Genomic DNA, 18,625 nt, shown 5'->3' with positions numbered 1-18,625 from the left:
AATAGTCATTTACTGAGCCGACTTTGATCACATCACAGTGAAACCTTATGCAGCTTCATTTATTATGTTACCTTGCTCTTATCGAACTGTTGTTGTAGTAAACTGTGCATGTCACTGAATTCTCCACAAGTTCCTGCAATGTGTCACAAAAAAATCAGGAGGTCATTGTACGCTTCCTGTCTGAATGTGACATTTTTTTTCTACACCTAACTATCCGCGCCTTTGTTGCCTAATCCTAAGCATCGGCTTTTGTTGATGTATGACATTGGTTGCCATGTGTTTTTGTACCCTAAATATAACCATCTGCTTTTGAAGTGAAAAAATGCAATTTTGACAGCCCTAATTCTCAGCACTTTTTATTATTGAGAGTGCACACTGGTTCATGTGGCAATGACAATGCCAGTGACAGTCGCTTGTAACTCCAATCAGTGAGCTGTAGGTCCATTTAAGTTAATACTTGCAGCTCATGAGCAGAACCCAGATCAGAGCTAAAAGGCTACGCAACATCTTGTTTGTCCTTGGTTCAGAAACAAATGAAAAAACTGCAGGTGTGAAAATGAGTCTCAAAGGACAAAACTGTGAAGTGGCGTCTTAGTAGGTTATTATATTACCCTGTTATATCGTTAAAAATAGCAGTCCGAGGAGAAAACACGCTACACAATGTAGGTTCCAGAGAAATAACAGCCCATTCACTGAGTGTGTCCATGATAGAGATTTATACAACTGAGCATCACCACAATCAGAGCAGCTAATCTGTGTTATTCAATTAAAAAAATGCCATTCAACAGCTTAGTAACTTGGGGCTCACACAGAGTCTCCAGTGCAGATCAAGGGACAGCTGGCTCATCTGTTGTCTGCAGATTAGAGGGAATATTCCCCCTAAGAGCTCCGGCATTCCTGAAGCCAGAAGCTCACTTGAAGCTGCATCAAACACAGCGGACGCTCTTCTTATCTCGCAATCTCACACTTGAACTAAAGACCAATTTCAGCAGCCAGCGCTTCCACACATAGGGGCTGTTTTTAGAGTGGCAAGTCCTGTCTTTGAGCCAAGTGCTCCTCCCACAGCAGCAGGAGAGGGATGCAGCTTTCTAGCGCTCCCTGTCTGTCGTGAGCTGATAAGTCAGGATTGCTAAAACCAGTCCTCTAGATGTCCTTGAACGGCTGGGAGGAGAGCTAAGAGAAAACATGTCCGTAAGCAAGTGTATTAAAAGGTTATGTGTGTGTGTGTGTGTGTGTGTCTATTTGAGCGTGTACATGTACTACAAACTACAGCAAACAGCAGGATACAGATGTTTCAGTGGAGTAGCCACATTGTAAGATCAGCACTTGTCTGCTGGGAGGAGCAGGTTCCTGCAAAGTGACAGCAACAGATACAAAAACACTGGAGAGTACTCCAGTCATGCACTACTGCCTGGACTCCTCTCTACTTCACACATAGATACACAAACACACTGAAGACAGAGAGGAGGCAGGTTCAGTTCAAGGACATCACAATGAAAGTGAATGAATCAACAGATGCAATGTGTATATAATGCTCGTCTATGAATTCATACTATTTTACTCTATGAAGGGTCTAACTGTAAAATTCAGTGATTTATAGAAATTAGACTTTTTATATGTTTTCAGAGTTAATTTTGTCAACATATATAAAATGTTTTGAAAGGAATCTCTGAATTTCCTTTACACTGAATATAAAAGCAGGAGTTTGGTGTTGATATTGCTGCCCAAAATGACTTTTCACCAACTTTTGTAGAAAACTGCAATACAATTTTATTTTTTTGTGGTAATATTTCTAATGATGCGAGTCAGCTGTTAGAAAAATGTGATTCACCTACAATAACAATATATATGCTACTGAAGTAGCTTCAAAAGCTTTAGGACAGCAAGTTTTATTCAGCAAGCAGCTGATAGATAATAAAAGGCTTTTTGATGACCTATTCTCTGAAAAAAAAAAACCTTTTTTTAAATCATGATATGATAATTAGTAAGGTGCCACACACTGACTTTCTGCAAAACATCTTTCTAAACGATTTGAGCTATTTTTTGTTAAATGTATTTTATCAATACACCCGCAAAGCCTCCCAAACCACTGCAAAAAAAGGTTCAAACGGTTTTCTCTTAAATGCATCCTCTGAAGTTGAGATAGTCATTCTGTAGAATATTTCAAGCTTTACAAAAATGAATAAATCTGTGCAAATCGAGTGGGTTACTTGACAGGAGCCCTCAGAAAGCACATAATAGAGACCCTATTCTGGGGACACAGTTGAGAGAGTCGAGGTTGTTGCATTGCCTTGGCAATAACCTGAAACTTATTAGATTTAGATAAGGGCACTGCTACAAAATGGGCACTGCTAGCCCTCCTAAGTGTTGCTTGTTGGCTGAGATCATCTACCACACCAAAGGCCCTGTTCCTCTAAGTGAGAGCTGTTTAAGGCTTGAGCGACAATAATGCATGTGTAGGAACAAAAGATTTTATGTGTTTTTTCCAAGAGCCTCAAAGTAACATGAATGCTGTGTTTTTAATAGTTATTTCACCTGACTGGGGGGGGGTATCTGATGGGGTAAGCTACTTCAAGTGTTTACATCAACAACCCTACACTGATACATTTACCTACATGCTAAAATCATGTAACCATAGTTGCCGATATTGATAATTTCTCCAAGATTTTTAGTGATATTCCTGCTAACACATGTTAGTTGTGAAGTTTATGGTTAAGAAGCTTTTATTGGTGATTTTTCAGTGTAGAAAGCGTTGGAATTCTCCATTACAATCATTCCCTGGCTGCACTGTGCAGAGAAGCTTGATACAGAAGACCCTTGAAATGAGCAGCCTTGGCTCTTTCGGTAAGCAGGGCTTAAAAAGAACAGCTTTAAAACAGTGCATCTCAGACAGAGCATGATTAAAGCAGGTGTTCCAACAAAGAAAGTGTTTTTTGACCATTAACGCATATAAACCTGTCTTTTAGAAGTCTAAAACACAGGTATAAACTGAAAATGGGTGTAATAAGTCCTCAATATACATGATAGAACCATGTTGGAACATAATCACAATAACAATGTTTAACTTGACCTTGAGCTTCACCAAACCTGCAAAAAGTGGTTTTCAGCTCAGAAGCTTTTGCTGTGGAAGAATTGCTAGAAACTGTTGAGTTCACTTTGCATATAGATTAATATTGTGCTTTTTATTACAGCTCTGATGGCATGGCAAAGAAGAAGCTATCGTTAAACAGCGGGGTTCCTGTATGTTAAATGAAGAGACGGAAGAGACACGTAGTGAAACAAACCTCCAGCTACAAAACAACAGTGAAAGCTACATTAAGCAGGTGCTACAAAACTACTGAACGTGATGTGGGGAGAGTTTGGTTGGCTTGTGCTCCCAAGCACAGCTGAACTATCAGCAAATGGGTGCAAATGTACAATGGAAATAAAAATCTTCACAGTACATGACACTGCATGTCCAAAGTGTATTTTAAGTGCCAGCGGTGTTCAGTCCTCACAACAGGAGGTAAAGCTATTCAAGCTGCAGAACTGATGAGCTGGTTTGGATCTATTTTAAGCAGAAAACAGGTTTTCAGGGGTCTTCAACAGTCATAGATTACTCTTTAAGCACCAAAATACATTCCAGCTTCTGTGCTGCATGTTCCTGCTTCCTAAAATACACCCACAGAACTAGTCAACACCTTGTGTGCACTGACAGGCAGATGTGTCATTGTTTGTGGCTGGCATCAGAAGACACACTCACCACTGCTGCGACTCTTGCGGTTCGCCTTCCCTCCCGTCAGCAACATCTTCAAGCTGTTCCTAAACATGACTGCAGCAGATGCCCTGGACTAGACTACAGAGAAATCTGTTGGGGAAAGAAGAGACAATAAATATGAATATTTCTGAGAGCACTTGCAGTATGACCAACTGTCTGCTGTGAGAGCTAACTGGCACTGTTTACAACAGGATTCAGTAGTTAAAGGCATTATCAGAGAAAACAGAGCAACACCATAAAACATGCAGAATACAGCAAAGTACAAGGTCTCTTACTGCCTTTTCCTTCCAAACTTGTGATTCTATCCTCTCTATCAAAAGTTATTAACTGGGTTACTCATCCATAATTTAAATCATCAATCCAAGAAGATTCCATCAAAATATGATCTGGATTATAATAAAAATTGAGGGAAAAGCAAAACATCCTACTAAGCCAAATTTATAAACATATTTATATGCGTACTGATAAAAAGCTGTGATATGAAAACATATTGAAAAAGTTATGAATGTGATTTCATTGTGTTGTTTTACAAGTTTTGGCTCAAACTTGACTTCATTCCCAGTGCTGTAAGAGCGCCTGAATGGTTTTATACATTCCAACTGTTGCGTTAAAGTGTCTTCGGAATAAATACAGAGCAAATTTTAGAGGCAGCTCAACTAAATATATAGCTATAGAGGTAAAGCACAAAAAAAAATATGTTTATCCCGAGGCTGTATCACTATCTTCAACAAATGTACTAAGACAAGAGGAAAGATTTAAGGGTCTATAGAACTAGAATTATCATCTTGAGGTCAAGTTGCAGTATGGTGTTAACAAATGACCAGATAAGTGTCTTTGCAGAACATTATGGTGTCACAGTAAAGTTCACCTTGGACCTTTTTTGCATCCAAAATGTCACCAATTCATCATTTTATTCTACTAGACATCTGTGTGACATTTTGTCACAATTAGCAAATGAATTCTTGAGTTATGGCCAAAAACATGGTATGAGGTCACAATTTCCTTTGACATCCATTTTATCATCAGTTCATTCCTGATTCCAAGTGGATGTTGGTGCCAAACTGAGGAAACTCCCTAAAGGCCTTCTTCAGATATTGCAATAACAGGAATGAGACAGAAGAGGTCACAGTGACCTTGACTACTGACCACCAAATTTCAGTCAGCTCAATATTAAGCCGAGACAGACTTTTGTGCCAAATATGAAGAAACTCCTTCTAGGCCTTCTTGAGATATTGCGTTCGCTCACAAGAACAAGATGGACGCAAGGTCACATCAAATTCTAATCAGTGACCATTTGTCCCAAATTGAGGAAACTCCCTTAAGACACTGAAACACTGCATTCACAAGAATGAGTGAAATGCAAGGTCACAGTGGCCTTGACGAAATCCTTATCATAGCATCCTTGAGTTCAGGTGACTGTTTGTGCCTAATTTAAAGAGAACTCCTTGAGGCATTTCTGAGATATCACATTCAAAGGAATGCAAAAGAAGAGGTCAAAGTGACCTTTACCTTTGACCACCAAAATCTAAATCTTTAAATCCAAGTGGGAATTTGTGCCAAATTTGAAAAAATTCCCTCATTCTTCCGAAATCACATTCATGAGATTGGGCTAATGGACAGCACCCCCAAAACACGATACCTCCGGCCATAGTTATTGTCATTGTGGCATAATAATTTATGTTTGTGATTCAAATTCACTCCAAAATTGAATGGCCACTTCCTTGACCTATGTTACAACCCCAAGTTTCATGAACACTGGCTGAACATAGCTTTTCCATAATCCTGCTGATAAACATACAAATTGTACCATATACATAACCCTGTTGCCGCAGGTAACCAGCTAACAGCTAAAAATATCTTCTGGTGACATAAATTGGCTGTTTGTGGTGATGAAGACAGTAAAACACTCACATTTCTGCAATTAAAGAAAAAAAAAATCAAGGTCAAGGCCACATCCCGTATATAGCGCAGATAGACCAGCAGTTTGGCACAGATAATACAAACAATGCACCGTACATTATCAGTAAAGGAACAGAGGGTGGAGGTTATAATGTCAACAGATAAGTACACCTTAAAGCACAACATTGTCTTCATCTCTTGTTTTCAACGTCCTCCGTCCCACTAATTCCTACCCTCCGCCTCCCCACCCTCCGCCTCCCCCTTCCACCCTCATACGGGCCCACATCTGTCTGCTGTGAGTAGTAAAAAGCATGGTAGCAGATGTTGTCCATTAGGTGGGAGTGACTCAGCAAAGCCCCACAGACAAACTCCAGCTGAGGAGCCTGCTCTGGACACAAACAATTAAAAAAAAAAAACCTCAAAGAGAAGGACATGAAAAAGCTCTCAAAAAGCTCCCCTCCCCTCCCCCAACCCTGCTTAACTAATGTTTTTCACAATCCCCCCTGACCTTGAGAGGGGGTCTAAAAGGCTTCCAGGATCATAATACTACACACACGGCCAGGGACACCGGGGAAATGGCAATAACAATGAGGCAGCACATGATATTATAGTCAGGGGATGAAACTGAATCATACAACATCCATCTTTGGCTTTACTTTGTGAAATGAATCTCCAAATGCAACAAAAATTCCACAAATAGAAAATATGATCTGTTAAAAAATAAATTAATTAGCAAATTAATGTGAATATCTTCCTTTCATTTTCAACTTTCCAACAGGCATGTGTGAATCGAGTTTTTATTTATAAATTCTAAATTCTCCATGAATGCTTTTTCAAAGTATCAACAAAAAAATATATATTCGCAGTTCCATTTTTATTTGCTAAATATTTTTTGAATCTACATATCTTCTTCTGTATTTGTGGAAGGTTTTTCATATTTAAAAATTGCACATTTATACATGGATTGTCAATCTGCTGTCACAAATGATATTCACACAATTCTACCTCCATACCAAAGTCAAATAAGACTAGTGGCGCCCCCAGTGTCAATATCAGGGGTAGACCCAAAACACTTGCAGATGAACCTTAATTTTAATGAGGCTGAAGCATCAATTCTCCCAACAACTCCAGCCTATAGACAACAAGTTTTTAAAACAAATTTGCTCCAATCAGACTGTGTCCATGGCAGTCCTTTTGTGAAGTTGTCCACAGTCGATCTCAACGAGATTGCAGTGCTGGCAGTTGCCAATTTGGAGTTTAGCTTGAGTGTGATGGAAAAGAGAAAGAACTGAAAGAGAAGTCAATTCAAACAACAACAAATATACCAGGTGGAAATTGAGGGGGGAGCTGTTGTAGCTGCCAAACAATGAGACCAGACAGAGCCAGAGCCCTCATATCACTTCAGAGGACTTTTTGGAGAGGACTCCAGATACGTTTGTTTGTTTGAAGGAAGCGGACTGGTGATGCTCTAACAATTTTCCCATCAGCGACCATTCAGATTTTTTTTTGGTCTAAATTTGCAACTCATTTCCAAGACTTAGGTTGCAGCCAAACACAGAAACAAATGACTACCAATGTCTTTTCCTGAACATTTTTCTTTGACCTTGATGGAAAATGTCAGGAAGTCAAGTGTAGAAGCCAGAATGTGTATTAAATCTCCGTTGTTTATTATTTTGTTCAGGCACGTTCTTTTGGTTACATTTTCACTTCTGGTAGTTGTAATTTGCACGGGGGTGTGTGAGTTTTCATCATCTACCTGTTCATTCAGTGGCACCCCTTAGAAAAAGAGGGCCAGTTTGGCTTCAATATTTAATGCTGACCGTCATGCCACGTCGAGTTAAGATCACGTTTCATTTTGTTTTTCTTCATTATTCCTGTTGCCAGTCTTTTGTTCAGTAAATCACCATAAAAAGCATCTCTAGACTTCAGCATGAGTTTCTTTAAATGAGTCAGTTACAACCCTACTTAGCCTGTTTTTTCATTTTAATTTCTGTCCAACTTAACTACCCTTTTTTTCAATAAATAAAAATCTGTCTTGGGTCACAGAGGCAGTGACAGGGAATCTTAATGTCTGATATGATTGTGCACCCTAATGAAACATTTGACACCAAGTGCCATTCCTCTGCCCAGTCAATAACAGTGCCAGCAAATGTCCCTATCAAGACCAATGCAAATGAAGGTTATGACATTTTTAGTGTTTTATATTTCGATGTAGCCGGCTCAGTCTGCATCACAGGGGTGAATAATTCCACAGCTCATAAAAACTTCTCCACTCCTCTGATTTAAAAGGATCACTGACAATAAATATGAATATTTTTGACCTCATTTGCTGAGCAGTGAGTGTCATCCAGCCATTGTGACACTTTCCACTAAATAAAAAATGAGCCCCGACTTAAATCAGTGGGTCCTCGAGGAAAGGCTGACTTTTTTTTCTCTTCTTTTGGCTCATATCCTGATGCAGCTATTCTCTGGTGAAATAAAGAGAACCCTCAGACCATCCTACAGGCCTGTCTATTACAAATGTGTTATCAGCACCAGATATGATTGTCTTGGCAAGTGAGTTATCTGATGCTTTAGGCAAATACACCCCCAAAACATATGAAACATCTCTAATTTTAGATTTTTCCTTAATTAAGTGTGCTAAATTACATGTGCCACAAAGGGCGGAAAAATGTGTTATAATAATAGAACAAAGCAGCAATGTGGCCACTTGTCTCTTGTTAATAAAGGTTTACTGAGCCAGTTCACAGATCAATATTGATATGCCAGGCCACTATTCCTTTCTCGTGTGAAACCAAAAGTCAATGGAGTTACTTCAATAACAATGTAGTGTGTTACTATGTCCAGCATGCTGCAGTAATGACTTTACTTACTTACGTCATCTAACCTCGTTAGATGACGTAAGTAACAACCAAACTTGTCAAGCCAAGCCCTTATGTTTTTTCTAAACCCAACCATGAACTTTTGTTGCCTAAACTTAAGGAAATAACCCTAAAAAGAAGTTTTTTTTTATGTACGCTTTAGAAAAATGCTGTATTTGATGAGCAGAAATTGACCGTAACCTGTGAAAATGGAAAGATGTTTCGAAAATACAAAATGCATGTAGCAAGCGTAAATTGACACACCAGCCTTCAACATCTAAAACTGATGCTGAAGGGGTACCTACAGAGTCACAGTATCATGTGTAGGGCCACTGACCAAGCAATGGTATTTGGTGAGCATTGAATATGGTTTAAGCAGCACCGTCAGAGACCTTTTTCATTCTAATTTGCCTTTACAGATATTTTGGTAACAAACGTTGGGCAGTACGAAAAGTTTATTTGTAACCAAACTGAATGCAGAAAAAGATGCTTAAAGAAATCTAGAATTAATTCCCAACAAAGTTAACAGTTTCAGTGCACAGATGTCATTTTTGACAATAAATCTTACTGTTAAACTGTAAAATATCCTGTCTCCATTAAACAACTTTTTCAAGTGTATTTGATAACCATAACTGAAAGATAGAAGAGCTAGGTTGAAACAGCCCATGTTTGCTAGTATGTATAACAATTATAGTATCACTATAACAATGATGAAACTGGAATAAATCATTTAAATCAAGAAATAATGGCATATTGTTCCTGTTAGACCACATGCTATATGATTCGAAATAACAGTGCTTGTAGAACTAATATTAAGGCTGCTGCAAGCCTTAAAATGTACCTGCTTTTCCCTTTGTCTAAAAATCTACATAATATTTTATTCTTTTTTGCATCACCTTTGCAATATCCTTGACTGTAAATGTATCTGTCAAACATGTGATAAAGCTGTTAACTCTATAGTCAACTTCAATTGGATTAGCTGGGTCCCCTGGGTTGTGGGAAAGAACTAGTTGAAAGCCAGTGTTATCGCAGCAATCATTACAGCCGCTTTATGATACAGTGACACAAGTGATCCTCACACCTACCAGAGGGATAGATGAGAAGCATTAGTCACATCAAAAGCAGCAGTTCAAGGTGGATGAGCAATGACACATGCTATGAATGACTATGTCGTGGTGTGGGCTGACTGGAATAGTCCAATATTTTTTTCACAATCCAAGCTCATTAATAAGAAGCAATTTTTGCACTATTAATTATCTTCAACAAAGAATTAAGCATACTTTTCTTAACAATTTGCACCCTGGCTTAAAAGGGTCTTATTATGTTCATTTTCAGGTTCATACTTGTATTCTAGGTTTCTACTTAAATGTGCAAAAAAAACCCACATTTTTCATGTACTGTTGGAACACCTGAGAGGGCTCTGTTTTAGCACCTGTCTCTCTCAGCCACCCTCCCAAAAAAGCCAAAATCACCACTAAAAACTTTCAAACCAAACTCTTCAAAATCCAATAAAAACAATTGGAAATCGAGGAGAATTAATAACTTTGGAAACCAAGATTACTTGTTTTCCTGACAATGGCATGTAGCAACATATAGCAGTGTAGTTGCAGGGGGGTACGATTGTAACCTTGAATAGCAACACTCTTTACCACGAAAATCAGCAACAAAAGCTTTTAAACCAAAATCTTCTCTCCTGGACATGTTCCAACAAGAATATGGTATTAAATCAAGGACAAATTAACAACATCAGCAGCTTATTTCCCTGATTTCAGCATGTAACTACATGTTGCAGTGCATGCAACACACACACACAAAATAAGGAAAGCATAATAGACACCCTTTAAATAAACGCTCCAGCAATGAGGAGTGGTTTTTATCACATAGAACCATGCAAGCCCTTCCCTCTGACTAAAATCCATTCATTGGTATGAACTGTGCCGTCCTAGGACAAGATGTAGACAGTAGTAAGAGAGTGTAAGGTGACCACGGGTCAGATTCATTGGCATGCATGCTCATCTCCTGAGATACAGCCGAGGCTGCACAGGGGGCAGCTACGCAAGTATCCAAGCAGCTCACCGCAAACTTCACCTCAGCATAAAATATGAGCAGGGAGCAGCTTATTATGTCTGGTCTGGTTAGCACACAGGCCAGAAGGCATTCTGTGATTATAATACTAAATCATAATCTTAAAAAGCCATGACTCAGTGAGTGCATATTGTAGCTGCATGTCAGCTCTCTGTAGAGCAGCTGAAAAGACTTGGGATGAAATACAGAGGACTTCACAGTCGAGCCCGATAAATCTGCTTCAATATGTATAGCAGGAGCTAACCAGGCACGGCTATGGCAGTTTACTAACTGCCAGAGCAGAAAATAGGGAGAGATATTGCTGTCTGTTTCTAGAGGAGGCAATCAATGTATGAAATCTTAGCGGACAGGATACTGAGTAGGCACACACACACATGCAGACTTGCAGGTCGCCATAGAGAAGACACGCACAAAAATGTACCCGTATACAAGCAGTGTTTCATCTGAGGGTGTAAGCATACACATCTCTCATTCCCACTCTCTCTGACCCTGTGTACCGGCCTTTGTGAAGGGAAGCCAAGAAGCAGCATGCTCTCACAGATAATGTGCGTAAGCGGATGCAGCCCATCTCAGGCTCTTCCACAAGCTCGGGCGTAATGCTCCTTGCAGTGTGTTAAAAACCACTTAAAGGCACATTCACCAGCGCTGCGTGATGAGACACTTTCATCTGCTCTGGTCACCCCGAAGCGGCACACTTGTTATTCATGATGAAAAATATAACATTCATTTGTAAGTGTCACGAAGGCTGACTAAACGCTATAAAATCAGTCTAAAATATGCTTTCTGAGACCCGACAGACACCTGGGTGAACTTGGCATGGCATTACGAGGTTTAGTCATTAAATATGTAGGTTTAGCTATAAGCCCTGCTTGAAGAATTGCTTCGTCATGGCATAATGTAGAGAATATTAGAGGATTAGCTTACACTCTTAGAAATAACTGTGCTAATTAGAACCATAAAGGGTTCTTAGGCTTGTTACTATAGGAGCTATACAAATGGCTCTGGGTAGAACCTCAGCCCCTCAGGATGAACACTTTTGGCACCTTTATTTCAAAGAGTGTTGGTCTCCTCATGCTGCAGCCCTCCTGTAGAATGAATTAAACTTTTAATCACTAAGCCCTGTTTAAATTTTTAAACATAAAAACAGATCCAGCTGGCAGCAGACGTTCCCCTCTGAGTCTGAGCCTGGACGGAGAACCGCCGTGACCCTCCATTAATTACAAAGCTTATTTACAATCAATAAAGTATCCTTTAATGGGGCCAGAGACGGCAAAGGCCAGTGTCACTGGGGCGTCCAATAGGATTTATCTCATGTTACCACCGGCCTCCGAATTAAAACTCATCTGGGAGGAAGCCACGCAGACACAATCATAGAATTAGAGGGGACAGTTTCCCGTTGGGGTGCTCTTACTGTGATTACCTATAACACGGAAGGGGAGGTTTTAAATTGAGATGAAAGGAAATTCAACAGAGCATCACATCAGTGGTCGCCGATAAAATTTAATCTTTCAGAGAGGCGGGTGACTAGGGAAATTTCAGAGTAAAATCTCCTAAAAGATATAAAAAGAATCAGTCTTAAAACTGGTAATTAGGAGTCATCCGTGAAGGAAATATAGCTCAATATTCCTGTTGCCTGGGTGAAAATCCTTCAGCAGCCGCAGCACAATGAAGCATCAACAGTTTGAGAAGAAATGGACTTTGCCCTGAGGGACACACGTTTCTTGGAGCAATTATGGTTAAATCCGGCCGTCTGACTGGAAAACATGAATGTCAGATCGTAATCAAATAAGAACAGTTCCAGAGGAAGAAGAATATTTATCTTGAAACAGCAGTATAATTGAAGCTGAGTCATCCGCAATTTATTGATTTCCTCCATTTCTTTCTCTGATGCTTTTAGGTTTGGGGATTGCCCATTGCTGCAACGGCCCAAAATTACAAAACCCTGTTAGTTCATAAAATGTCCCATTGGACTGAAAACCCATTTCTGCGTCAGCCCGTTATCTGTATCATGTACGCTTCTGTAAACCACAGATATGTTACATTTGTCAACAATGCTGTGTTGACAAATGAGCTTATTATTAATATTTATGGGGCTTACGAAAATTGGGCCGCTGGAGCAACAGCATGGCACCTCTGGGTTTGTGTAGAGTGGCGTGAGGAGAAAGTGGCAGATGGACCTGTTCATTAAAACTAAATCTAGCTGCAGAGGTAAATCTCTAAAACAGAGCAGAAAAAATATTCTCATTCAAAGAACAGAGCTGAAGCTGGAGGCTTGTTCAGTCGGAGCCTCCTCCCTCATCTCGCCGGCAGTAGACACCCTGCAGCATCAGATGGGGATAAATCACACGCCCATCTCCAGTTTGAGGATGGCCAGGGGAGCACAGTTCCATAAATCACACTGATATCAATAAGGGGAAGTGTCAGGGCCCCGGCTCGCAAGGTGAGAGCTGCACAGGGCGATGCAGAAACCACTTAAGGTTGCTGGTAACAAAGTTTCACTCCTGCCCCGCCATGGATTATTTATAAATCTAGATTAATGCCCCTGCACTCATTGCTTTGCAGGGGAAGGTGGTGATATCTGTATCACGATGCACCATGTATGGGTACGATCTGTCACAGATGAGACAGGTCTGGATCTCAGGTTGGCTGAGATTGCCGTCTAAAAGCTCCTCAGCTTTTTATTACTCGTTCTGTAAGGAACATAAGGTGAGTTCAAATTACACTTAAGAGTATTGTCACACACCAAAGTCTAAAAGCTTCATTTTTCCAAAAATGGGAAGGCACTTCCACTAAAATAGTCTAATACAGTATACCTTTGTTTCAGTTGTCATTTTGATATCTGTTATAAGAAAGACAGCTGTTATAAAATATGGAATTTGTAAATCTTATATATTGTTTATATCTTTAATATCCCTCAACAATCAACAAGAGTCTCCTGGATGATTAAATAATGCCTGTAAGTTTATGTTATGACTATCAGTTTTAATTATTTAAAACTTTCTGAGAAATCATGTCTCCAAAATACTGATACCCATGAGCCTCAGCAGGCTTTGCTATGGAGGAGAAGACAGTCAGAGGCGCAAATCAAAGTTGTATCACATTCAGAACAATTTTTCTTTTCACAGTTATCTTAATTGACCCAGAATAAATAAAATTCTGTGTATCAGTCTGATGCAGTGTGTGAGAGGAGAGGGAAAGAGCGCTTAGCTACTATCAGAAGCGAGAAAATGCTCTTGTGGCGTGAGAGTGTGTGAAAAGTGTCAGTTGCGTGTGTCTCATGGTCAATTTGAGAGTTGGCAGCCCTGTCAAGTTACTATATTTATACATTTTTTGTGCATGTCACACAGCTGCTCCATTTACATGTATCGCCGTGTGTAAACACCGAACGTATTATAAGACATCCCATATGAATAGTTGACCCGAAATCTTCAAACAGATTGATTTCAATCTGATTGAGAAAAAGCATATAAACACAGCTACTATTGATTAGCGTTACCTTTTTGAACAACTATCCAGCTTGAGGTCAGTGTACTTGTTTAAGTTTTATAAAACAGTTTTCGGACAAGCTCCTTAATTTACAATATAAGGAAGATATAAAGGTATATTTCTAAAAAAAAAAAAAAGACTGTGCAGAAAATGAACAGGACTCCTGGAATTAACTTCTCCTGCTCTGCAACTCTAAAGCTGTGAACGTCACTCAGATACTATGTGACCATCACAAACTGAAAACCAGTAACTTCTCTACACTCTAATGACACACGAGCTGTAACTCAGACCTCGTGTCAGCACGCCATCTGCGACCGCAAGCTTTCAGAGTTCAATGCTGAAGAGCAGAGGCAACATTTGGCACAGGTTTCAGGTTCCCCAGAGCACCTGAAAGTGACACTTTCACATAAAATATTTCCATCTCTTTGCTGTAAACTTGGATAATACTGCTTCTCTGACCTTTCAAAGTTAGACAAGTTGTAGCAATAAAATATATGTGTCCCTCTTGCTGTCAGTTTATTTAAGTCAACACCACTTAAGCAAAGTTGGGCTTGATGTGTCTTCTGCAACACAACCCACATACATAGCCAAGTGAATTATTATGCGCTTTGCTTGTGTCATCTCCCTGTGGGGAAACAGAAGTCCTCCTACACAGGCCAACTGGCACACATTTTCATTACCAAATCTGTGCCCAGTTTACACCAGCTTAGACCTCCCTCACCCTCTCTCGTTCAGATCCACTCAAAGGAAGCGACTGAAATAACGCGTCAACCTTTATCAGAGTCAAAGAAAGCCAAACGAAGGAGGACGTTATTCATGGCCTTTTATTTTCCCCTGTTTGTTTTAGTGGATGTCTAGGCAAGAGCAAATAACGGGACGAAACACTGTGAGCCATGTAGGCAGGTGTAGAAAATCCCCCTCGCCTGATTGAGGAGGGAAATAAATCATCTAAATGCACAAAACCTATTTATTCTCTCTGAGCTGCATGACCACAGCTTTTTAAAGTTCAGTTGCAAGTCTTCTTCATAATCTCTTTAACTGCAGACAGTGTGAATGTTGGCATTTGTCAGTGATTAATGATGTTTTTTCCCCGCAGACACCGAAATGACAACAGCAGACGAGCAGCAGATTTTAATATGTTGCGAATGTGCTACTTTAATGCTCCCTCACTGCTCTGTCGCTGCTGTGAACAATAAAAACAAGACTGTGTGGATGAGTGGCATTGAATGAGGTGCACAGAGACGTCATTATCTCTGACTGCATCTGTTCAACCAACAAAATGATTTGCTCTGTATTCGGACAGAAGGAAGTCATGTTAAAATTGCGTAAATGTTGTATTTTCTTACTAAATGTTCATTGGCAATTCAATTGTTGTGCCTTCAAATCATTAAATTAATTTAATTATGGCATGTAATTAAAGGTGAAATATATTTCCACTTCCTGTACTCCTTTTATTTTTGACTATAAAGAGATATAAATAAGTCAATGTTATGAAATGAATAAATAGGGGTCCATTTGTTTTTGAAAAGGACTACATTTATTTCTTAATGTCACATTTACAATCTCTGCCAGGTGTGTGAATCTGTCTGTCCACAGCTTTCCTTGAAAATTTTGGAACTTCTCCTGCCGAGTTGCTTATACCTTTTAGCCATGTTGTCTAAGAAAAAAAAAATCTCAGGTTTCAAAGGTTTAAATGCATGTGAAATGCGTACGAATGCAGCACAAGAAAACCGATGTCATTCCAGGTTTTAAAGGGTTAAATTTGTTTAGTAAATGAAATTAAAGGCCTATGTCGTAAACAGAATGGGCATTTTTTTTTATCATTTGGCAATTGAGGTGAAGTAACATAATTCAAAAATGTTTTTTTCAAGAATAATGTTGAGGAACTTTGGGCAGATTAAATAATCTGAAGTCTCTCTAAACTTTGCATCACAGCAGGTAGAGAGAGGACAGATACCCGAGGAGGAACTAGCTGTATAATATTCTTAATTGTGATTTTGAAGTATTGAGACTCCTGTACTGATATATCATGACCCAGGTTAACACATAAGAGAGTGATCTTTAAAGTTAACAACAAATGAAGCTGGATGATGATGTTAAAGGTCACACACTGTGTTAAATGTTGCCCGGAGAGACGTGTGGTTTTAATGAGACATTTCGATTAGTCCCACTGACTGCAGCTCCGCATCCTCCTCCTCTCCATGCAGAGACCTCACTGCTACACCTGCTGGCCGTTTGAAGTGCTGCTGCACCGTCTGCATCGACAGTCAGAGCAAGAGGTGCCAGCAGTTGTATTAATGAAATGATAAATCTAACCCTAATCTAAATAATAGCCTTTCATCTCTGCTGCTGACATATGACATGGACATGCCCATCATGGAGCCTGCGAAATACACAGGAAATTTTGTTTTGCATAAATCCTCTCACAGGCAGCCATTTGTATGCCTCCCGCTCTCCCGATCCTGTTCAAACAAATAGACCACAGCTCCGGGAAGAAGAATAGTTCAGTGTGTGACAGGCAGCTTAAAGGGGCAAATAGAGTCGTGACACAAGGAGGGAAGGTCACTCTGCAGAGGGCCACTGACGGCAAGTAATCAACATTGGCAGGAGCTCACATTTGCATCGAGATGGAGGCATTTAAAAATCAGCCGGTGTCTCTGGTCCTGGCGGGCACTGAAATTAAATTCTTAAGAATTAAATAGGCTGAGGTCCTGTAGCATCTTCTGGTCCCTTTCACTTCACTCATGTGTACTGTAAGTGGCATTTGATGGATGTAGTCTCAGATTTTATTTGCTGTAATCGGACACCATGAGACAACAGAGCCATAGGGTTAACGTATTATGATTTCTATTAAGTTAAAGGGCAACTTTGGCAACCTGGACTCTATTTTCTCATGTTTTTGTATTCAGATGATTAACGCAGGGTTCCTGCAGCTTAAGGCAAGATAGATTCAAGACTTTGTAAGACTTCTTTAATGCCACGCCAAATTAAGTTTAAGACCAATTTTCTAACAACCACAATTAAAGGACCATTTTGTTTTGCCCAAAGGTTTACTGTTACATAAAATATGACTTCTAGACTAGATTGTTTACCTCAAATGCTGAAAAGATAAATAACTCTTTTAAGAGTGGAACACATGGAAGACAGTGAACATATAGCATTATTATTAAAGCATCTATTTAGTTTACCAACAAAAGTGGGGAACATCTGCTATTTCTGGGCGGTTGTCTGGACGTTTTTTGTGCTTTTATTCTGCATGTGAGATTACACTGCTTGGCAAATTTTCAGGTCATTTACTTGTAACTTTTTATTTCTTTACAAATTTCTTGCTGATTTTGACAAATTTTTTTTTAAGCTGCTCATTGCCGTCTTCGTGTTTTTTGAAAGAAATCAAGCCAAATTGCTCAGGTTTTAAAGGGCTAAAGAGACTAAAAAAACAACTCACAAATCTATCTGTGCATTGCTCCACTGTCCCAACAATCCCAAACTCTGTTTTGGTTCAAATAAACCATTAATAATTCACCCAATTAGATGTGAAAATATACTGCCTTTTTACAAGCTAAAATTAACATTCATTTAAATGGAGTCTGGTGGGTTTGACGACGGCAATTTGAGGCCGTTTCTAGCTAAACGAAAATGATTTTAAAAGGTCAATCTTTGTAGAGATCCTTTTCATAAATTGTCAGACATTTAAAATAACATTGAGCCAGTCAGAGGCAAAACAAACACTTTTAAATAATAGTGATGGTGCACATTTGCTCTGAGTGTTTACACTGCAGCTTGTTTAGCCGGTCCAGCTGCAGCACTCTCATTCAATACTGGACCTGTTACAAAAATTGCTGTTCCCATCAATCACATAGACACAAAAGCATGGGGAAATGTGGTACAGGTTGAAAAAGTTACCCTTTGAGTTGAGCTTTAAAGCCTTTGAAGTATTCACCCCTCATGTCTTGTTATAGTGTTTAACAACACTAAATCACAGTGAGCGTAATTGAGCTTAATTTGACACTGATTAACAGTAAAGGTGGGCCTACGGGGCACACAGGTGGAGCAGGGGGAAATTCACCACTGCAGAGACGCTGGATTTGATTTGTGGTAGCTGTGCCTCTGGATTGTGTTTATTAGAAGGCACAGGTAATTGGCTGGCGACAATAGTCAGCACACAACATTTTGGATTAACAACAGGGTAAAACAGGCGTCTGCCCCACGGCTCAGTACTTCAGGGGCCCCTAAAGCTTCAGACCTGCTGTGTCAAATGGTTCGTGCTAATTATGATGAAAATTTGCAATTAAACTGAAGATTTTCCTGGGAATATTAGAAACTAAAACACATCAGCTGACACGACAACAACCTTAAACTGGGTACGGGGCAGCAGTAGCTCGGTGCAAAGGGACTTGGCTTGATAAAGTGTTTCTTGTTCCACTTAATCATGAAGCTTGGTCTTAAAAAGCAGACCAGCCGCCAGAAGAAAAAGTTGGCAAGTATGCTAGATTTACAGGTTTTATATACTCTATATCATATCAATGTTTTGGAAGTG

General features: G+C 39.6%; 1 protein-coding gene across 6 annotated transcripts in view; it reads right to left on the bottom strand.

Moving 5' to 3' along the window:
• Nucleotides 1-18,625, bottom strand: part of tanc2b (tetratricopeptide repeat, ankyrin repeat and coiled-coil containing 2b) — a 195,687-nt gene that overhangs the window by 143,065 nt on the left and 33,997 nt on the right. For all 6 annotated transcript variants that reach the window (XM_088069805.1, XM_088069810.1, XM_088069806.1 and 3 more), the window contains exon 3: nucleotides 3,743-3,847. In XM_088069805.1, the coding sequence (XP_087925931.1) occupies nucleotides 3,743-3,809 (67 nt within the window). In that variant the 5' untranslated portion in view covers nucleotides 3,810-3,847. The remainder of the gene's footprint in view (nucleotides 1-3,742; nucleotides 3,848-18,625) is intronic.

The sequence above is a fragment of the Plectropomus leopardus genome, chromosome 19 (genome assembly GCF_026936395.1).
Source record: "Plectropomus leopardus strain MGB_pleo_1.0 chromosome 19, ASM2693639v1, whole genome shotgun sequence".
Taxonomy (NCBI): domain Eukaryota; kingdom Metazoa; phylum Chordata; class Actinopteri; order Perciformes; family Serranidae; genus Plectropomus; species Plectropomus leopardus.
Note: the sequence above shows the minus strand (reverse complement) of the source record. Positions and strands in the feature narration are given on the sequence as shown.